Source organism: Vidua macroura, chromosome 21, assembly GCF_024509145.1.
Source record: "Vidua macroura isolate BioBank_ID:100142 chromosome 21, ASM2450914v1, whole genome shotgun sequence".
Lineage (NCBI taxonomy): Eukaryota > Metazoa > Chordata > Aves > Passeriformes > Viduidae > Vidua > Vidua macroura.
In genome coordinates this window covers 5,234,665-5,258,121 of record NC_071591.1, presented here as the reverse complement: position 1 = coordinate 5,258,121, position 23,457 = coordinate 5,234,665, and the positions used below count along the sequence as shown (strand labels likewise).

Sequence of the window (23,457 nt, the reverse complement as noted above, 5' to 3'; positions counted from 1 at the left end):
GTAGACGAGAGATCTATTTTAATTTATTCTTTAATGTTTAGATTTTGCCTGACAGCAACTCCCACATCACAACAGATATGAGAGTGGATAATCTACACTAAAGCCACATACATCTTTTTAAGGCAAAGCATCTGGAGGCAGCTTTGTAAACAAACAAGCACTTAAAGTCTAGATAACATATTCTGATATATCCTCCTCACTTCTAAGCAGAAGAGACAGGCTTGAAAATATCCCCAGCTGTACATTAGTAGAATGCAACAGAGTGAAATTTGGAAAAGCATCATTTTGGTATCTCATTTTTGATTCTTCAAGTTCAATCAAGAGTTCTAAGCTGGACTAAATCCAGCAGCTTGGCTCACAATGCTTCAGACCAAGGCAGGAGTGTTGCAGAGGGCTGCACACCCAAGGCTGGGAGGTGATCTCTCTCCAACCTTAGGCTGTGCTCAGGAATTTCCTATCAGAAGCTCCGAAAAGGAGAGTCAAGGAGCAGTTTTTGCACATGCTGGGCACATTTCATGCTCTCAAGCACAAACACACCTGGGCTACCTCTCAAGCTGTGGACATTGCCTACATTTTTAGAAATGCTGCAGCAGTGAGGTGAGGGGAAAGCTGTGCTATTTCTGATGTGCTGCTCACAAGGTCTCCTTGCAGAAAGATATTGAGTTAGGATTCAAATTGTCCCAAGATGAAGGACAGTGAAAACAGAGCCTGTATTAGGACCAGTTTCTGGACTGAAGCTACATGTGAGAACATGAGCTTTTTCAGCCCCAGTTTTGGCTCTTGCATAGTGAGGATCCAAGAGGAGATTACAAAAAGCTGCTTTTCTCCATCTGAGGTGAAAATGGGTCTCAGCCCTCCCTGCACATCTTTCCAACTTCTGCAATTTCCAGGGAAAGGCCATGTCAGCCATTTTTTGGAGGACTTATTCTTACATACAAAGGCTTAACTCAGCTACACAGCACACTAGCACTGTGACCAAGAAAATGAGTGGAAATCCAGTATAAATGCAGTGGACTCCCAGGACAGTGGCTTGGCAACAGCCAAAAGAAGGTTTGGATGTATTCCAGGCACTCCCATCATTCCTCAGACCTACCACAGGTCTTCAGTGAGAAGCAACCTTGCTAAAGGAGCTCAAGAAAGTCACTGTGCTGCCAGAGCAGCAGCAGGACCCAAAACACGTGGTGGCCCACACGTTTCTCAGGATGAGCTGCCATGAGCAGAAGAGGCCCACAATGAAGTGTCCAAGCAGAAGATATGTGTAGAATCCCAGAACAGATTGTGTTGGAGGGGATCTTACAGCTGATCTTGTTCCAACCCCCTGCCATGGGCAGAGACACCTTCCACTGTCCCAGGTTTCTCCAAACCCTGTCCAAGCTGGCCTTGGGCACTTCCAGGGATGGGGCAGCCACAGCTTCTCTGGGCACCCTGTGCCAGGGCCTCACCACCCTCACAGGGAAGGGAAAGAGCACCCAAAGGCACAAACTGGTGAGGAATAAGAGAATTTGGAAGCTGACACAGTTAGGTGCCCCTGTGGATCCTCCGAGGTCCCCAAATGCCATCAGTGGCTGCAGCTCTCGCGTGCTTGCACGAGGTGGGGCAGCAAACCAGGCACATTCTCCTGCTGAGGGGCTCTCCAGGGCCAAAGGAATGTGGCCAAGCTGTGGGACATAGCAAGGTGTGGAGTGTCTCAAGCAAAACAGTTCCTTGTGCATGGGGTTCAGCACGTAATTTGCTTTCCCAGGTGTGTTCACCCCTTCCCTTTCCAGCTCAGTAACATCTTTATCTTACCATAGTTCAAGTAACCTTCCCAGCTGCATCCAAGATGGAATTTAAGATTCACACAGACTCGTATGTCTCAATTTGCAAACTCAAATCAGATTGAGTTAACCTTGTTGGTTACAGTTTACAGAACTTTAATTAATGTCATTATTGGTTATTCTGAAGGACTACATAGGGCTGTAAAATGTAGGTGATAATGATGCAGATTTCCAGTAATACCGGACATGGAAAGCAAACTTTGCAGCTACTTTACACAGAAAGACATGCATGGCTCTCTGGAAAAAGTCCAGCAAGCACAGAGGCCTTTATTTTAATTTTTCTCCTTCTTTTAATGTTTTAATGTATACTTATATAGTAGCAGAATTGCTCAATACTGTTTTTCTACATTTTCATAGCCCTAGATTATAAAAGTGAAAACTAAACTATATATTAGAGTTAATTTTTTAGCAGTTTATTAGAAGACTGAATTCTGATCACCTCTATTAGACTCCAGACCTGTGTATTCAGATTTATCTGATAAATGTCAAAAAAAGCAAACACAAAGAAGAAAAAAATTTAACAGTTAATTTCAGTGTCATGTCACATGTGGCACAGTGCACATTAAAACACACACAGGAAATTGTGATTAAAACACAGGACAGGCATGCTGTAAATGTGCTTACCAGCTTGAGAGAAAGCTTCATGTAAAATTGGAGAGATACAGGGTGGGGGGAGAGAGAGAAAAAACAACAGTGCATCAGTAGAAGAGGAACTTTTTCAGGCTGATGTTACAACAAAATGAAACAATCCCCTTGCTGTTGGAAGGCAAAATGGGTCACACTAACAGATCTGTGCAAAAGTTCACAAGATGGGCTTGGGGAGCTGCCACGACCTGGCCAGAAACAGGAATGGGAATGCTGGACCTGGGCACAGGTGAGATCAGGCCTGGACTGACTGACAACAGCTCCTCCAACAACACTGGGAGCTCTCATCACAGCACTGAGGTGGGAAAAACTCACAGCTTGCAAATGCATGGGCATCACTTTAGATCAAAAATGTGCTGAAATGCATCAGCCACTTCGTGGAAGGGCTTTGGGGGTTCAGCCCTGAGCCAAACCTCGGTGGAGAGGCGAGGAGCAGCTCCAGCAGCAGCCAGCACCATGGGACCTCCAGGGAATGCCTGCTTCTTGGCTACAGCCAAAGGACAGCACCCCTGGACTGTCCCTGTGCACTGCAGAGTGCTGCCCAGGCAGGCACAGAAAGCCATTTCACATTCTTGAACAATTCAGAAACAAATACTCAGACTCAAACGTACTTTGGCCACAGTCAGACAAGGTCAGGCCCAAGGAGGAGGAGAAAAACATCTATTCTCTTGACACCAAATTGGTTCTATGACAGCATGGTAAGATATTATTCAGCCTCCTTAAACGATATACATGATCTAATTCTTCAGAAGTTACCACATTTCCTGGGACAGAGCCCAAATATTATCTTTTACTTACTCTGGGAAAGCAAGACTGAAAGCAATGTGTGCCCATGGAGTGGCATCTCTGCCCTGCCTCACCTGCACTCACAGCTCTGGGCAGGTGCCCCAGAAACTCCCAGGTGAACACCTGTGCCTGGGCACAGAACCACCAAAACTCCCAAAGCCTCCTCCAGCACTGCAAAACAACAAAGCAGCTGCAGTTCAGAAGGATTTCCAAGAGATAGGGGGACTGACAGTGCTCAGGTCTGTGCCAAGCACAAGTGAGCTGCTGCTGGAGATCTAAAGCCAGACAGAAAAGGAGAATCCAAACTCCACCCAGCCTCCTCCTCCTCCAGCAAGGGGCTGAGCTGCCCTGCCAGCTCTCGGGGCAGTTGTGAAATGCTCCAACAACCCAACAAACTTGAGGTGCATAAAAGCACACGCTCCATGTTAACAACAGCTGGAAGGTAAATGCTGGAAAATGCCTCTCTCCAGGCAAGGATTTGTGCTGCCAGACTTGGGAACCTCTTTCCATTCAAGTCCTCTGCCACTACCAACAGCTCCTGGCAATGCTGTTCTCAAACAGATGCTCCATTTCTAGCAAAACCACAACTCATTAGGATTGGATTTAAAATAAAGGCTCCACACCTCTTGTGGGCAGCTGATTTAAGAAATACACTTTTTTCCCCCCAAAATAACAATTCCCATTAGTTACCAGGATTTTTACAGCAACACATGCCAGCCATTCAAGGAAAATAAATGCTCTTGAAATAGCAGTGAAATGCTGCATGTGAACTGATCCTTCAGTGACAAGGCAGCAGTGACACTTCCCTCTGCAGTCCAGTCCATTAGGGAACAAACACATGATAATAATCACAGTGCCATGAAGAAATTCACCCTCTGAGCTAAAGAGGCCATTAAAAAAATAAAGCAAACAGATCCAATCCATTGGAGAGAGTAATCATAGAAGGAGAAAGAATGGTCTGAAGAAATTCAGCGTAGGCAGCTTGTGTTTGCATCATTGCTTTAGCACTCCTGTGAACTTTAGCATAGACATGATCAGCACAAATTGAGATTCTTGTACATAGATACAGACAAGACTCATGGTGCAGAATAAAGATTTACCTATGAAGCACTCTAAAAAGGCACAAATGTATGCTACATGCGCTAGTGGCTAAACACTACTCACTCTAAAGGCACTAAATACTGCGGAGAATCATCTGCATCAAGGCTATTCTTTTGCTGCAAATTCAGCAAATTTGAAAGGGATTACAGACACTGTATGCCCAATTCTTTTGCTGTTAAGTATGACAAAAATAGAGAACTTATTAATAGCATTTCCAAATAGTACATCAGGGATTGTTATAACCAGTATAAATAAAGCAATTCATAGGCTGGAAACAATGAAATGCTGAAATAAGTCGTGTTCACAGTTTTCAATTTCTGAAATTTATTGATAATTTTACATGACAGTGATTCAGGTTCTATAAACAAATATAAGCAGATTGAAAATAAATCTGCATTAAACACTACATAACTACTTTTGCCCATTCTGTTGGGTTTTCACAGCTCGAAACTTGCTCACAGCTTGTGGGAGAACAAAGGCATTTTCCCCCCAAATGATCAAATAAGCTACATTTCTTTGAAATGAGCAAATGCATTTCAAGCTGTCAATTTAAACCAAGCCTAGCTTAGTCTTGCAGGGAAAAAAAATGAAGAGTCTAAGAGCCACAAGCTTCAATAACACATGAGAGAGCATGAAAGCCAGCAGGTCCATGTGTTATTGGACAGTCACGGCCACTAACCTCACTTACAGAAAACAGGGTTGAAATAAATCACTGGACTTCCATACATACAACCAAGAGGTAATTTTCTTTTCTTTTTTTTTTTTTTAGTGGCCCTGTAACAATCTCCCCATACTCTGCTTTGTCCAAGTAGCAGATTTAGAGGTCACGTATCTTGATTCCATGAACTATCATCATTATAGACAGCTCACAGAAGCTTCCAAAGGCTCTAGGGAATGCTTCACAACCAAGGCACAGAATTCTTCTCAATCAGGGCTCGTGATGCTCAAGACTGCATTCATTAAATAATTTAAAATAAATGTGCAGAACCTGTTCACTACACTTTGAATTTCACAGGTCCAGCTACTTTAATTGTGCCAATTTCAGCATTTCCAGGACTAGCAGACATTATCTTTCCTGCACATCACACTGTAAGCTGCCACTTGCCTCCCACCAAATTTTCCTTGGCTCTTTAACAAAGCACATTCCCACAGCACACTCGGGCCGGCGTTGTAAGTGGGGTTAGCGACTGTGTAGCAACAGTATGGGCTGATCACACCATACTCAGACTTACAACATATTCCCTAGCCTCAACGGCACACGTGGGTGTCCCTAAAGTCCTCTTCATGAGTTCTTTGTGAATATACAAAGACTGTGTCTGCTGGTGAGTCAGCAAGAGAAAACACACATTGGTTACACCAGGGACGAGCACAGCACCTCTGTGTTCACTGCTTCTACAGCAAAAGGCAGCTTGGTGTTTAACTACCCTCAAAGTGCAGACTGGGAGCCTCCTGGGAACCAGGTGGATATTGAGAGTTCAGCATTGTCAGAGAGATCAGAAGAGATGGTATTTTTAAATGCTTGTTTAAACCAAGGTCAGAAGACATCTCTCTCAGTGCTAGAACAAACCACGGATTTAATGACCCCACCCGCCAAAAAGTCCCGGTCTTGGCACAGAGAGAGACACTTTGGAGCAACAAGTGTTCCCAGGGCAGGGAGCAGAGCAGGCTGGAGAAGGGGTGGTTTGCTTGCTGCCTCTGCATGCTCACAGAACAGCAAAGTACTGGTCAGTGGGGCAGATTCAGAGCTCGGTGTCGAGGGACAGGAGCGCACGTGGTGTCAGAGGGACAACAGCAACGGGCGCAATGGAAGTAAAATCACATTGTAATGAAGTCAACAACTTCCACTAGGAAGGAAACCACAAAATTTCTTCCGTGTTCTTTATGGAACTTGGATACTGGCAGTATTGTCTGCCCCAGCTCCCAGACCATCCTCCCTGCTCAGTCACTTCCCAGGCTCTGGGGAGAGGGAGGAAAGGCAAGTCCACACAGCACACACGGAGTCATTCAAAGGTGTAAGTTCTACCCCTGGATGTTGTTAGTTTGGAGGATTGCTCTTTTAAAAAAAAGGTGCTGATGTTACTGCTGCTGCAGCAATAAAAATAAAGAAGACAAAATTAGTACCAACCAGTAGAATACTGAGTTTCCTTTGTCCTCAAAATGGAATTAGAAAAAGCAGAGCAAGCATAAATGAAATTATAAGTTATGTAACTAGTTCCTCTTTCTTTGTGCTCTTCTGGCTTTTAACTTCCCTAAAGAGATGAAGTTGATTTGAAGTGTTACACTAATTTTATAGCGTCTTTTAAAGCAGCAATTAGAAAAAACATTCAGAAAAAAATGTATGACAGTTTTTTCCCCTTCTCCTAGCCCTGATCCATAATAAGTGCTCTAACAGTTTTATGGTATTCTCTATAATGGACATTTCTGCTGCTGGGGTTAGAAGAAAAAAGCTTTGAGGGAAATACAAAGATGTGATTAGAAAACCATAGACACTGACAAGAGTCAGAACCTAAATATTTAATTTTTTTTTTAAACAGACTAGGATTTCATATTGGCAGTGACTGCTGATACTGGTATTGGTGCCTCCACATTAACCTTGCATCTGTTGTGAATTGTTCAGGCATCTATTTCCTTCCATGAAAACAAGATTCATTGGATTTTTGGTTTGGAAGCAAAATTAAAACCAGACTGGGCACAGAACATATCATAGCTAATTATATAATGTGCTTGAACAGTCACCAGTGATTTTGCCAAATGCAATCTAAGATGCTAAACCAAAATTTTAAAAGGAAATTGCTAAAACACACTCCCTCTCCAGACACATTCTGATCTCCCAGATTTCATGGAGGAGTTGTATGGGAATCCATTCCCGTGTTGTGTTTCAAGGATCAATTACAATGTGCAATTCCTGCTGCTGGAATTCGTCCTGCTACAGTCTCAGGACTTGCTCATATCAAATAGTTACTTTTCCTTATTCCTTAAGAGAGTGCAAAAAAGGAGTGTGATCCCATTTTTTCTGAAGTAAACTTTTTTCCTTGGCATTGTAGGATTTGAGACCTCAGGTTATCAAGAAATCCAGGAAGGACCTGCTTGGCAATTTGGCTGAATACTCTAAAAATAAGACTTAAAGAGCCTTGTGGGCACCTTCACTCAAGGTGTCTGGAGTGGAATTCTGCCAAGGAACAAACCCAGCAGTGCAGAGACAATTCAGAGCAAATGAAATGATCCAGAGTCCCAACTCCTGTTACACTGTGCTGCCCTGCTGGTCCCTGCACGACCTTCCAAAAAGTTGCTTCCCTGATGAACAGATCAAATGTTCTTCTGTGCAGAGGAGAGTTCCACCCTACATCCTCCCTATTCCTCTGGGAGCATCACAATCCAGTATTCCTGACATTAATGCTCATGCTCCTGAGCAAAATTAAGATGTTTTTGGATTTTACAGGGGAATGGTAAAGAACTGAGTAGAGGAAATAATCTTACTAAACTTAATAAGGTTAAAGCAGAATTAAAAGTATTGTCTAGTTGTACCTCATACAATAGGGGTCACATCAACTGAAGCAAATACCAAACACTCATTTCTCACCTGATAAATTAAAAGGATTTGTGGGTGGTTCTTGATTTTCTTTTTGCCTGGTTAGAATGCTTTTATTTTTGAAGGTCATATGGCACTTTGATGATCTCTTAGTCTGACCATTTGTAAAACACAAATCACCAAGGACCACTAAAATGTGAATTTGACAAGTTTCCAAATGAGACAGAGCAAGCTGCCAGAGGTTTTCAGCCTCTCCTCCTCCTCCATATCTCTAGATGATCCAAGGGGCCTGAATTCATCCCTCTGGGATAAGAGATGATGATCTGAACACTGGAGCCCAAATCCTCAGGATGAGTCAGGCAGGAAAAGTATTTACATACAAACATCCTGGTAGCTGACAGGGGAAGGAAATGAAATAGCAAAAGAACACAGTGAAAGGTTTAAATGAAGATTTAGCAATAGCCCTTCCTTGCACATTCTCAACGAATGCGTCAGCAGAAATTTGAGGGGCTCCAGAGAAGACTATAGCACATTGTTCTCATTACTTTGCCTTTCACACAAAGGACTTAAAACAATATGGCATGCAGAATTCTTAAGGTGTGCTTGGATTTCTTAGCTATTTAATACATCAAATAATGGCCTTCCTTTGGAACTGTGAAAAGCAATTAGTTATAATTGCTTATATGGCCAAGCAATCACCCAGTAGGGATTCATACATTTGAAATACAAACTGGTGAAGTGCCCATGGAACTACAAACCACTATTTTTAACTCAAGTAGAAAATACTCAGCACGATTTTCAACATTCTGTTCTCTGAATGTCACTATGGAGCATTAGATTGCCACACACCCCCTGACCTCCAGCAGTGCTTCACCCCAAAGTGACCCAGCACTGCCCAGGACAAGGAGGGCTCCAGTTGGCACCCCTGGAGTGGTGCCACCACCCAGCACATCCTCAGCTCCGCTGCTGCACAAGCAGAATTGAAAGTCTGTCTCCACTTGGAAAAACCACTGAGAAAAGATGCTCTGAATCAAATTGCAACTGAGGTAAGGAGGGACACATACAGAACCCTCCTTTGGACAGCTTAGAAACTTCCCACTTCCTCAGTGAAACAGGGATGGGAAGAAATGGGATTTTTTGTGTTCTGAGTGTCCCATTAAATGGCAATTTCCTAGCAAAGAACTGAAACTGTTTAAAACATCTTTATTTTTAACTGTTCTGTCTGTAACCGATGAGACGGTGCATTGTTTACAGCACTGTTCTCAGTTCTTGGTAACCAACCACTGAAGTTCCCCACGGAAATCATCTCTGCTTTTATACAGCTCCAGTCCTCAGTCCTAAATGAGTGCCTGGAGCAGAATTTGGGTTTTTTTAAGTAGTCACTTCCTCACTGTTACTGTCTGCTCTAAAAAACATTTAAAACACTTTTGTCTCCTTCCTGTAATTTTTACAGGAGAAATAATTCTAAGGGTTTCACCTAGGAGGCAAAGCCATGCTATGCCAGCAAACTTTCAGTAAAACCATGCCATGTGTGAGTTTCTGGGAAGATAAAGTCTTATTTTTGTTTGAAAAATGGCAATTTTTGTCTCAGGGATCCAACATTTTATTTACTGCTTATGAAGACCACCAATGAAGGATTTCATTCCATAAAAACACTTCAATATTGGTTTATGTATATAACCACAGCTGCTGTCAGCAACAGGAACTGCAGCTGACCTGGAAAACCTCAGGCCATATTTCCATTTTTTTTGAACAGTGGTGATGAGTCACAAAATGTTGGTCCAGTGTGACCTAAACCCAGGTGAAACCCAAGATCAGCCATGGAGGCTTCAAGCATCTTTCCACCACACAGTGCTTAAACCAGCACTAACACACTGCACTGCAGCTGCTGGCAGGGGAATCCCAAATCCTGCTCCCTCAGAACCTCTCCTCTGTCATTTGGAGCTTGCATACTGCACCAATAAGGCTTTTGCACACAGAATATGATTTTAAACTGTGCATCATGGCACTGAGAATTGAGTCCCAGTCTCCCCTGACCTGGCAGCCCTGGCTTAAAGCACACATGGACCATGGCAAGGTGCTGTTACCACCCAGAATCAGTTCACCTTCCTCCTCTCACCAGTTTCTTATGTCAGGACTCAGAGTTACTGCACAAACTAACACTGCAGCACCTGAGCCACAAGCTGAGTGACTGGAACAAAGTTCCCACTGCTCCAGTGACAATGTCACATCATTCCAGACTGAACTTCTACCAACTGAAATCACAACTATTATCTCCTAGAATCCCTCCTAATTTACTCATCTCCTTCTGACACAGACATTGAGATGAACCCACCCTGCAGAGAGAAAAACTAAAGACTTTGACTTCTTACATGAGCATTACTCAATATTCAGCTCCTCCTTCTGTATTTTGTCCAGCCTCTCCTCCCCCAAGACACCCAGATGGGTAATTTCCTTCAGGAACTCTGCTTTTTGTGGTTTCATTGTGGGGGTTTTGACTACAAATGGCTTTATATGTTGGGAACCCTTGGATTTGTCTGCATGTTATGATAAAACACAATGGAACTGTTCACAAAACAAAAGTTTTTACGTAACAGAACGTGCAATAAAAGCGCAAGAAAGAAAAGAGAGAGAGAGAGAGGTATCCAGAGGAGAACTTACCCCGCGCTTTAGGCTCCTGAAGCAGTGGATTTTGGGTTTGGAGGTCATGAACTCGTTGAAGCGATGGGAGAGGGGTTCCTTTTGCTGCTTGGGAGACTGGGGGCCGTTGGGAACAGCAGAGGGTGAGGCAGAGGCAGGGGGAGGAGGAGGGGGCTGATGGGGGGATGTTAAAAGGGACATAAGCTACGTATAAGAGATGGAGAAGTGACAGAATAAAAACCAAAATAAAAAGATAAAACACAAAACGAAAATAAGCATCAAAACCAATATTTGAAATCCAGAGAAAAAACCAATTAAATAATTAAATATTAAAGGCCATGGTTTAAAAGAGGGGAGGAAGCAGTAGTTAAGAGTTATGTTAAATGAAGAGTTGTGATAAATGAAAGTATTAGTAAGTGATGCAACAGAAGAGAAACACAAAAGTATTCTGAAGGAAGCTCATGCAGACTCTTCCATGCAGCACTATCCCCATAAATTGCCCTGTTCTGCTCTGTGGACAGCTGCAATAATGCATATGGATAGAGCTTTCAAATACCTGAATTTAAATGGATCAGATAAGGAAGGTACCTTAGTGCCCAGTAGCGTTTCTATTATCTGGAAAACAACAAACCACATTCCTTCCTGCTTCCAAATCATACCTCAGCGATGTGCATCACACTTCACTTGTACAGATCATTCTATGAATTTGCTCAGGAGTTAGTCCTGGTTGTGTTTTTATTCTGGCTACACTGATGTAAGCACCAGACAGCAAGTCCTCTCCCAGCACTACAGGAATGACCCCTTGTGAACATGGAGATTTTTAAAACTTAAATTTAAGTGGTTTGGTAAAGGGTCAGAGCAAGAGTGAGGTCAAAAAAACAAAGCTATTCTGGGCTTCCATCAGTGTTACTGAAACCTGATAGAGTCCAGTCCCCCTGACACGTCCTGGTAACCCCAGATAAATGCTGCCATGCATTATGGTGTAAAGTATGACAGTGGGATGGAAAAGGTTTAATGGGTACATTAGTTAATATGGTCTTTTACAGTCAACTGCTCAGTTAGTTCTGCTCCATTAGTTGTGCTTCCGAGTGAATCCCAGCAATTCCCTGCTCCCAGCCACCCACCTGCTGACCCCAGTGCACAGACTGGAAAGACAACGCAAATGGAAAGCCAAGGAGAGTTTGAGGAGTGTCAAAACAGTAACGCCACACTGAAGCTTCCCACAGGTAACAATGTTAGTTGGCACACATGGCACTAGGTAAGTGGTTTACAACTCTTTCTCTGAGTTAGGAACAGAAATGGACCATGGCAGAGACGTGACAACTTAAGTTAAATTAATTTTAAAACTGCAACATAATTAATGAAATTATACAAGAAAAAAATAATTAAAGTTATAAAGAAACTTAAGTAACCAAAGACTACAACAAAACACCATATTAAGACATCAGTTATTAACTTTCTGAATCTAAAATTCTCTTTAAAAAAACTAAACTTGCCAAGATTACTAGACAAGACACAGGTTATTGACAAAACACATACTAGCACCAAGCTCAAGCTTGCAAATCAGTACCTTATTTTTCTTGATGAATGGCCATAACTTGCCCTTGGATTTGCTACCGAACTTGGGCTCTGACTTCCCATCCCCTCTGGAGTTGGAAAGGCTGGATTCAGACACTGTCCTCTTCATGGGCTGCGTGAAATCCTCAAAGTCGACGTCTCCCGGAGGCTCGAACCCTGATTTAAAGGCTTCTATTACCATCTGGGAATCCTGGAATGGGACAGACCCAACACAAGTGTAAACATCTCAGGTGAGGCTTGACATTAAATTGGTGGCACATTAAGGCAGAACAAGGTGGTTTGTCTATGTGGGACCAACCCTGAGAGTGACCAGGCTCATTCCTGGGAATGAGTGCCCTTCCAGAGCCCAGGATCAATGCAAGTCTGTCCACCTTCTGCTGAAAAGGAGTAAGAGCTTTTGAACTTTACTGACTAGAAAAGCAAATCACACTTCAGTAAGTGACTCATAGCAAAGATTTAAGGTACAGGTTTGCTAGGAATACAGCTGTTAGCAAATCAGAGGAAAACCCCAATAAAGACTCCTATAAAGCAGAGTTCTTGTGTGATCACTCTGCCACAAGTCAAGGAGTTGGTTGTGAATTTAGTGACAGTAAATGGCTGTAAATGTTTCATGAGCTTTACCCAATATCTGAGCAGTCCAAGGTCACACCGGCAGCCCTGTGCCCTGGTGTGGGAGCCACTGAAGCCACATTCCCTTTTGGCACTGCTAGGAGGGATCTAACTCAGCCACAAACTGGCTCTAGACTGCATACAATGGCTTTGCTCTTTTGTTTTGGACAGAGAGAAAAGGAAAAAAACCAAATCAAAGCCAAACCAATCCATAGCATTCTTCCTACTCAAGTCTACAAACAAAATTAATTATACATAAGATCAAATTCAGACCTCAGCTTGCCAAATGCATTGAAATCTAATGGACTCAGGACAAAAATATCCTAATAGACTTCTTATCTACTTGTTTGGTTGGGAAGAGAGATTGTTATACTCTAACAGCTGAATTCCAAGATCTCTGGAGATGCTGTGCATTGGCACACAAATATCTTATTATTCTCTAGAGAAGAGCGTCACTGCCCTGTTACATAAAAAGAACTTGTTGCTTTGAAGGCATTTCACAGGTGCTGTGAATGGCTGTAGGTAAAATGCTGTTCAGGAGAAATCTGCTGGGATATAAACGTATCCAGAGGCCAGGCTCCATTGAGGAAAACACAGACACAGCAAAAGCTTTGCAAAAGTCTTCATGGGATTGTGAAGACCCACATGGATTTGAGATCCTCAATCTATCAGGTGGCACCATGAAATTCCTGCATGAGTTTTAGGGAGGTAGAACAACACTTTCCATTATCCCGTCCTTGTTTGACATCAAAACTTTCTGAGCTCTAAACCTGAAGGTATTTTTAATGACAGACATGAAAGCAAGATGAAGAATGATTAGAGAAGGTGGTGGGGAGGAAGAGTGAGAAAAGCTGAGAGAATTTGGATTGTTCAGCCTGGAAAAGAGAAGGCTTTGGGGAGACTCAACTGCTGCCTTCCAGTACCTAAGGGCAGCCTACAGGAAGATGGAGAGACTCTTTACAAGAGCCTGGAGTCTCCATCCCTGGAAGTGTTCCAGGCCAGATTGGACAGGCCTTGGAGCAGCCTGGGATAGTGGAAGGTGTCCCTGCCCATGGCAGGGGGTGGCACTGGATGGGCTTTAAGGTCCCTTCCCACCCAAACCATTCTCTGATTTTAAGAGATTACACTATGTTATATTAAATACTCCACTGGTATTTTATCCTAGGCATGGAGCTTTCACTTTTTCACCTCTGAATTTTACAGTGTTCCTTCCATTTATTCAAAACATCATTCCACTACAATGGAGCTAAAAATAACCATCATGCTCCATATATCACAGAGATAATGTCATAACAGGAACTCCAAGCCCATAACAAATTCATTTTATCTGCTGCTAGAACCCTCTGAATCAGATTCTGCACAGGTTCACCAGGCAGTCACCACAGCTCACACTTGCCACACGACCTTTGTGTTGTTCAAGTGGTTAGAAAGGGGAAATGGAAAAAAAAAAAACATTTAAAACTAATGTAGGAACACAATAACAGGGAACCAGTATCCCCTGCTAAGTCCAGGCAGTTTCTCTTGGCATTAACAGGAATTCTCTGCAGTGCAGTGAGGGCATAAAGCAATCCTATTTACACAGTTGCACATTTAGTAAGTAATCCAGAATTTTCATTATAATCAACACAGTTAGAAATTACTGCTCCAGAGAAAAGAATCCTTGATGATATTTAAGGAAAAAGAACTCTTACTGAACATAACTGTTCCCAGGTAGAACTCACTAAACCCTTTGTAGCTGCTCAGATATAACTATTTTGGTTAAATACATCTTTGTCAGCACAGTGTTTACAGGAGATCCTGCTAAATTCAGTTATCAATGCTCAAAGTCATCATTTTCCAATGTCACACTTATGTAGGAGCCATCATGGAGTTATTTGTGAGCAAGAGAATATAAAATTCACCCTGATTCAAACACCCAGCTTAATTTTCATGCGTGTTTTGCTAAGAAGACTTGGGCAGAGTGCAAGCTGAGATATGAATCTCCCCAGCAGGATTTCACCATGCAGCACCAAAAGCTGTGCCTCAAGCAGGGTATGTTGTTCTAACATGGGAGTTGCTGCCCCAGTTCCCCTTTTCCCACCCAGAGATGGTTTTCAGATCCCTGAGTCTCCTGTGCTGCTCTCTGGGAGAGCAATTGCTGAACAGAGAGTAGAGGATTAATTTCAAAACTTCAGCCTCAGGGTTATGCTGCCAGTTCATGGCTCCAGGCACTGAACAGCTCAGAAAAGATTCCAGTGAAAAACATCTGTGGGAAATTCAAACAGGCAGCAAGACACATGCTGTCAGCATTTGAAGCACTAATGTGATCCATGAGAAAGGCTGGAAGAACAGAGGCTTCATGTAGGAAGGGAGCAGATCACTCTGCAAACAAAACAGAAAACACATTTGGCCTTGCAGTCACTGTGCATCAGGAAACTCAACCGAAATCTTTATCAGCTTTTCTATCAGACAGGTTTCTTTGCATCCTGTGAAGGAAAATGATGTTCAGACATCAAGATTTGCTCATTTACAGATTGCCAGCAAACCTCAAACCTGCAAAGAAATATTTTACAGAAAGATTTGCAATAGTTCATGTAGCCAATACTTTAAATACTTTCATTATTATAAAGCTAACTGGAATTAAGGCATTTCTGAAACAGACAGTTTTCTGACTATGAGACAGATAAACCAACTTTATAAGAATTGGTGATTAAGTATCTGAAATTATGTCAAACATCACATACTGATGCCTACTTTTAAATTGCAATATTTCAGTAAGTAATTGTCCTAATAAAATGAGAGAATATTCCCTAATTAAAAAATAAATATTAAAAAGTATTGCAGGAAAGGCATTTCTGAATGTTAAGTAGATTTGGGAAATAATCTGAGCACATCCTGCCCCAGACAAAGCAGCCTGGGACAAGAAGCTGTTCTTTGGTTTAATTCTGTGACTGCAAAGCTCTTGTGCTGAGCTTGGGCCCAGGATTTCAGTCTCTGTAAATTTGAGACCAATACTAAATATGACAACCAACAATGCAACACTTACATTCTTGTGATCCACTGATTCTGCAGCCTTTGTTATCTCATCCAGACACTTCCCAATGATGGGGATCACTTGGCGGTCGACTTCTGCAAAGGTTTTCATGGATTCACCTATCCTCACGATCCTTCTTTCCTCCATCTCTTGTATTTTCTAAAATATTACATTTCATTCAGGTCAAACATCAAGATTAACTTCACAGTTTCACCCAATTTTCCTCTCCAGCTTACATCAACTACTTGAAAACTTAAGGATTAAATATATTTTTAAGAACAAACTAGGACAGCTGTTCTCAGGAAGGCACCAAGTGATATTGTTCCCTCGCACATTAAAATGTCATTCTGAAAGTAATCTCTTTTACTATTACTGGAAATTTTTTCAATTAACTTTTTATGTTAAAAATGCTGATTTGTCAAACCCCAGCTTTAGACTTTTGTAAGGATGGCTCCTAAGGCTTTTAAAAGAATTTCTGCAATATATTCTTTCATTTTCTGTGCATGTTCAGAACAACCTCATTTTCATTTCACTGTAGAATCCAAGGAAACAAAGATCTTTATGTCTCCCCTTCTTTTCCCTAGAAGGTAATTTTTGGTGTTCAGGGAGTCCTGTACATCATGTTTTGTTCACAATACATCATGTACTGATGTATTCATGTACAATAAAAACATCACATGTTGTTCACAGCACAGCTCCTCACTGCTCAGTGGATTCAGTTCCAGGATCACCAGCATCTCTTCCAGGGGCTTCTCCTTCATCATGGAGGGAAATGGAACGTGGCATAATTCCATTATGACAAATAATAGCAGCATACAGAAGGGCATGAACAGGAGCAGCCTGTTTCACACTGGGCTGCAGGAGCAGTCAATTAAAAAATCCCCTTTGCCTCGACTGATCCACAAGCAACATCAATTCCTTACAAAAGAACTTATTTCAACATCTGGAAGCAAGCCCTGGAGCTCACTGGTGCACTGACAGGGAAGAGGGCACATCTGCAGGACTTTACCATGCTCACCTACAGCTCAGATCAGCTCCAGCCATTTGCTTGATTTCAGGAACAGCTTATCTCAAGGCATTGGTTTGAAATACCATGAGGCAGAAGAAGAGGTGTCCATTTAGCTCACAAGTTTCAGCAGTGGGTAAGAAGTGAGCGTTTGCCATGCAAATATCAGCTGCTGCTCATCTGGTGACAAGCATGTGACAGGTCCTCCCTTGAAAAGGTTGTATTTTCCACTTCTGCTGCTCATGACCCATTACAAGGGAACAGTCATTTAGAAGTTCTGTTCTACTACATTACCCTCAATTCATTCATTCAAGCACAAACTCAGATCTTCACTCAGAATGAATCTGATGGTTTCTTTATTCTTCCTCTGCAGCCTGTCCTTAGGCATCCTAAGACACAATCAGTAGCTTGCTAAAAACCCTTTGGACTCACTGCTGCAGAAGTATTGTGGTTCACATTTAACCATGTGTGCAGCCTGATTTGAACACAGGTTATAAAGGGTTGCTGGACTTTACAGATGCAGCAATGCCCAGCTGCCTCCTGCCCCAACAATGCCAGTGATGCTCTCCCTCATCCCCAGCTGCACACACACAGGAGCTGAACAGAGAAAGATTGTGAGGATTCCAAAGGCTGTCGTCATCTGTCACGACACTTCAATGTCACCTTCCTTGTGTGTTATGGATCCCTTTATATCTAATTTAAGGAAAAGGGATAATTTATCCTACCATCTCTCAGGGTGGCAGATTGCATGTAAAATTTGCTAAGAATGACCAAAAAAAATCAGCAAAAATTAAAAGTCAGGGTCACAGAATTGAGGTGATGTGCAATATATTTTTGTCCATAATCCAAATATATTTGGATTATGGGCTACTCCAGAGCCCTGCCAGTGACCCTTACCTGGAAGATGTTTGGTATGTGTGTGTAGTAATGCTCATGCTGCTCACTGTTGAACTTCTGTAGGGTGGAAGAATATTCAGCTTTGCTGTCCTCTGCCATCTGATGTCTTAGCTGGGCTTGCTGTCTTGCCTGAAAGAAATTTATAATTTAGGCTATATGGAAAGCAATTGCATTGTGGCACTCCTCACCTTACTATCCAGGAACATTATGAGACTCTGAACAGCAGCTTTTGGTTTACACCTCTTCTGTGAAACATTCCAGCTGCAGTGTGGACAGTGCTGCTGTTCCTTTCTGGGGTTACAATGTGCTATTTCATGAACCATTTTGCATTCCATGAACAACCTCTGTTTGAACTCCATGTCATAACACCAAAACAAGTTGGCCCCTCCACCTGCCCATGGCACAGGCACCTTCCCAGCACATTCATGGACTCAATTCTTGCTCCCCCTGTGCCCTGGTGGATGTCACCTGATGCTTTCCTCTGATGAGCTGCTTCCCTGTTGGTGAGCAGTGTTTTCTGGGGAAAGGGAAGTGAGAAAAAACCCAACAGTTTTGTCTCATTTTAGCCAACCTAATCATGACAAAACCTCTTAACTCTGTGTGCCCTGCAGAGCCCTTTCTCCACACTCCTCACACAGCCCTGGCATGAAGCACACAAGGAAAGAGGAGCCTGAGCAGCAGCTGAGATGCCTCCCTTCCTATTTTTACCCACACAGATGATTTGCTTTGCTACCCAACATAGCAGAGCACTGGGCAATTAATCTCACTTCTTTCCCTAGAATAATCTGTCCCCAAGTGACCCTTTCAGGTTTTCAGATTCCTCCCCTTACAGCTCTGTTCCCAAGGCCTTCTGTTATGTGTTTCACTGCCCAATATTCTTCCCTTATTGCCTCTCCCATCTGTCTGGTTCAGGTGCCTTTTCGTTCCCTGCCTTTGGCCTTCACAGAGCAGCTCTTCCTTCTCTTCTCTTCCAAAATTCCCTATGCCTTCCCCACACTGAAGCTCCCCCTCCCTGGCTAGAACTCTGCTGCAGAATTTCTGAATAATTCCTTCAGACAAGGCAGAGAAATGCTGCTTTAAAAACCATGTTTCAGGGGACACAACACAACAAAGAATTTTAGCATATTTTAAGTGGGCTCCCATTAAAACCAGTTCAGAACAGGGTTATTCTTTGAACTGTTCCAAGCAGACAATAGTTTCCTGACAAGAAATCCATGGAATACCAAATCATGGAACGTTTTTGTAATCATAACTGGAAGGTAACAAATTCTGCCAGGAGGTTTCAAATCTCAATTTATAAAGAAGTAGCCTTCCTGCACATTTGGAGAGTTTGCACATCTCACCTAATAATTTATTTCACCTCAATTCAGATATTACTTCTGCAGTCGATTGTAGGAATTTCACAGATCCCCTTCACATTCTTTCTACAGAAATAATTCAAGCAAAATGAGGAGATACTGGGCACCAAGTACATCACAGGAGATGAAACAGTAGCATCAAATGGAGAAGAATGTGACTATAACCAAATAAGTGAATCCAATAAAAGACATATATTCAACTTTGCTCGTTCCCAGGAGTTTTAACTGTCCACTAACTCCTGCAAAGGAAGAGTGCCTAATTCCAGAAAATTCACCTCCTACAATCAAATTCCAAGAAGCCACATCAATCATTTCCCTGCCCAAGTGCTATAAAGTTTATTAAACTTTACGATCCCCACGTTCATATGCAGCTACATTAAATACAAGTGGAGAACAATATATCCTCGTGCCACAAATACAATTTTATCAGGAAAACAAAGTCAGCCATGGAAAGGCAGCAGCTGTAAGAGTGGTTCACACTCATCTCCCAACCCCTTCCTCACATCCCAGCTGCTGCAGATCAATATCCATTTGTGAGGCCCATTCTCCTCATCTACCTAAGAGGAACCCATTGTCTGAGCTGACTTTACACCAGCCCCACTCCCACTCATACAGCTGTCTCTCCCTTTCTTTTTTTAAAAATAATTTTAAATAATGCAACTCAGGAATTTGTCCCTTGACTCTATTGTTGAAGCAGAAAAACAAGAAATCCATTATTACACATTTCCAGGCAGACCCAGCAAGCATTAAAGCCATCAGAGTTCATTTTCATGAGCAAACTCATTGGCTGGATATGACAAAGTAACTCTGAGCTAAATGTATACAAGAGTAGACACTCAGTTTCCAAAATTATCTTAACTGGCCCCAAATAAGAGGGGGCAGCAGATGAGTAAATAAAATTGGGTGCATTCCAAAACCAGAACTTTTTGTATAAGAGCCCTAGTGATGCTTTGTTTCTCTTGGCCATTTAATGCATTTGGCAAGCTTCAAACTGTTTAAATATCTTTCCAATGAGGTATTTGGATCTGAAAATAAATATATTTTTTTAAATCTAGAATTTTTTATTACTTCATTTCAATATGTCACTTCCTCTAACATCATCACATCCAATATTAACAGAATTGTGCCTTCTAGTGAGACTCCTGCACTCTGTTGAAGCACAGAGTGATAAGAACGAGTCAATGATGGTAAGTTTCACATTCAGAGTAATGGATGCAGTAGCCCAGAACTGCAGAGAGTCACAGAAGCTATTTCAGGAGTAATTTATAGCTGGGCTTTACAGAAAATGAAGTTTTGCTTCTTTGCTGCTCACTTGTGCATGCAAACGGCTTCAGAGAAGGTTTTGTGGGGGCTTCTTACAGTTAATGCTAAAAGATTTGCTCTGAACAGGATTTCCAGGAGGAAAGGCTTTGGAATAATTGGGGTCTGGAAAACCAGACGATGACTTCAGATAGAGAACAATACTGGGATGCAGCTTTCAGTCAACACATTCTCTCCTTTAACTGGGCGGGGATGAGTGAGCAGGAGCTCAGTTTCCAGCCCCATATGTGAAACACAATCCACCTCTACAGGCTGACAGATTGCTCAGTTGTAAGAGATGTCAGGGCCAGGGACTCTGTATGCAGCAAAAACTCCCCTCTTCAAAGGGAAAAAGAATGAGGTCACCTTTCAGCACTGTAGAAAAGCAAAAAGGGTATGAACACCTGAGGGGTTTGTGGGGAGAACAGCAGTATTCTGCTTCCAAATGCCTGGCACTGCAAAAGATGCACATCTCCCACACATCTCCCACCCCAAACATACCTTTGTAACAGTTTTTTGCCCCAAAATAAATGTGCACAGTGGATACAGGCATTGCTTCCTCCCTGAAGTCTGGGTTTGTTAAGGCAGCTCTTGTCTGAACTCATGTGGCAGCACCAAAACCAAAAGGTCACAAATGTCAATGCTGGTCTCATCCAGAAAAGTGTTCCCCAAAATGAACAACAGCCCAGGGCCTGCAGCACCTCCAGCCTTGCAGGGAGCAGACAGGTAAGCCTTGGGCTCCCCCTGCACCTGCAATCAGACCTGAGCAGCCACACCAGGGGAGTGTTTCTGCAGCTCTGAGAGAACACTCGAGGGAAAGGAGAGCAGCTCTGATAGACGGAGCCAGGTAACAGCTCACCTGCAGCAGGTAAGGCTTATTCTAGGTGACCTCCTCTCTCAGAATCTATGCAGAAGTGCCATTAAATAGAACCCAGCCCAATCCTTTTCCCTTTGTTTAGACAGCCTTGCAGCTTGATGGGCAAGAATGCACAACAGTAGCTAACTGCAGAGTAGATTAACTTGCAAAGTGATGATTTCTGTGGCTGTCTTCAGTACTTTAAAAATATTCCTTAAAAAAATCAGGCCTCAGCAGCAAACCCACCTTAGGTGAAGATCCCAAAATTGAATGGCCATATGAGCTGTCAGCAAACACTGTGGCATCTATCTCTTAAGGTAGTGGGAAGAGCACAAACATTGTTCTCTCAAAATTATTTTAACTACATTTCCTGCAGATTTTCTTAACAACTGAGTTACAGAAACCAGACTGCCAAATAACACGAGTTAGTTCAGATAGATGAGTCTACCAGGAGCTCAGAGATGCCAGGGTAGGACACTGATGCACTGAAATCTGACTTAAGTATTTATGGGGGTATTTCTTTCCCTTTTAAAATAAGAAGTTAGAAGAAAGTTAACCCTGTAAACCTTTGAAACTCATGTTAGAGAGATATATTTAGTGTGAGCCTTCTTAGCACCTGCTTGAAACCACCTGCAGTTCATCAATAAGATGCAACTTCAGCAATCAGTGCACAGCAGAATGAGACCAAAGAATGACAGACAAGGGAACTTATCCATAATCCTTGCAAACATGCAGCACTGGTAGAGCTTTATATAGTGGTCTGAATTAAATCAGTCCTAATACTTTATGCCTTTGAACAAGAAAATTGAACAGAGAAAGGGAATTTGGACACTTTATGATGGGCACTGTCAACCCTGAAAGTGTAAGAAAACTTTTGCAAACTGCTACACTTTACATGAAGGCTCTGAGAGAATTAAATACTTTTATTTATATTGTTCCATTTACCTTCTCCCCCAGGCCTCCTTTGATAGGAAATGCAACTTGTGATGAAGTGTAGGAGAAAATTTTAAAAACCAAGTATATCTTCTGCCATTTTGTCTCCAATACAGAAAAGAATGAGGATATTTTGCTGAGAACAATTTTCTGAGACACATTCCAGAAACAGCAGAAGGGTCAATAGACACACTGTCTTCTGGGTTTACACAGACAAAAAATGCAGCTCCTCAGGGCTGTTATGGTGGGAGTGATATGAATAACTGAAAAGGGCAGAAAAAAACTTTGGCTGTTATTCAGCTGGTCCACACTAAGTGGAACAGTTCAACTCCTCAGCAGTTGCTCTTGTCCAGAATGGCAGAGTTTCCAGTCAAAACTTTGGTGTCACTTTGTTTCTTCTTTCTTTTTTCCCATTCTGCACCCCCTCTTTTCTTTCAAACTCAGACAGCATGTGAGATGCATTCACTGCCAGGCCACTGCCTGCCCAAACAGATCTGTCTTTGGCAAATCCAAGATCAGACTAAATTGCAAACACAAAAAAAAGAGAAAAAAAAAATTCCCTGCCCCCTCCCCTCAACTACCCAATCCCTTTAAAATAGCTTAATGATAAAGGCAGACTCAGAAACACTTCCCCAATTGCAGGAATGCTTTCTATTGCTCACAGATTTTTCAGCTCCAGGCTCTGCCCTCCCTCCACGGCTGCCCTGCGAGCAGCGGGCACCGGGAGCAGCAGCACTGGCAGCGTGGGCAGGGTCATTATTAACAGTGGGCATCCTGCCACAGACTCCAAAACAGAGCCAAGGCTCCAGGCTTGGATTTACATAGCCTCCAAATCAAGCTCCACTCTTTACTATTTTACAGTAACCAGTTGGGTCTCTTTGAACTGGCAAGAAGAGAAAGGATTTGAAATTTGCTTTCACAAAAGAAAAAAGAGCAAAAAGCAGAATGGGGGTGCAAAATAACAGCAGGGAAAGAAACAAAAAGAAAAAATCCTCTCTTTTAACATTTGAAGAGGTGGAGGAAAAATCTGAGACTCTGTGGATCCCTGAAATCCTTTGGCTGAATATAATATACAAATGAGCAAACCACTGACAGAGGATGGAAAATCTTCCTCACCACATCTCAGGAATTGTTATCTAGTGCAGTCTCACTGCACACAATTCTGCCAGAATTCAGCAACTCACACTAAACAAAAGATCTCTCCAAACAACACAGTCCTGCTTAAGCTCTAACAACAGAGATGGACTAAATTAATTAAGAACAGCAGAACAGCACCTCTCAGCACACTGCTCCAAGGCCCTGGGGAATAACTGTGCCTCAGACCCAAAAGTTTGTCTCCTTGCACTGCCATTCTCATGTCATGAATACTAAATAACCAAACTCTCTGGAT

At 42.5% G+C, this 23,457-nt stretch overlaps 1 protein-coding gene across 9 annotated transcripts in view; it reads right to left on the bottom strand.

Moving 5' to 3' along the window:
- The window catches only part of FNBP1 (formin binding protein 1), an 89,695-nt gene that overhangs the window by 9,173 nt on the left and 57,065 nt on the right, over positions 1 to 23,457 (bottom strand). For 3 of the 9 annotated variants that reach the window (XM_053996369.1, XM_053996370.1, XM_053996378.1), the window contains 6 exons: positions 17,622 to 17,750; positions 15,731 to 15,877; positions 12,089 to 12,286; positions 10,540 to 10,722; positions 2,442 to 2,456; positions 2,257 to 2,292 (listed from right to left, as the gene is read on the bottom strand). In XM_053996369.1, the coding sequence (XP_053852344.1) occupies positions 2,257 to 2,292; positions 2,442 to 2,456; positions 10,540 to 10,722; positions 12,089 to 12,286; positions 15,731 to 15,877; positions 17,622 to 17,750 (708 nt within the window). The remainder of the gene's footprint in view (positions 1 to 2,256; positions 2,293 to 2,441; positions 2,457 to 10,539; positions 10,723 to 12,088; positions 12,287 to 15,730; positions 15,878 to 17,621; positions 17,751 to 23,457) is intronic. The other 6 variants (XM_053996375.1, XM_053996376.1, XM_053996377.1 and 3 more) reach the window with 4 other exon arrangements.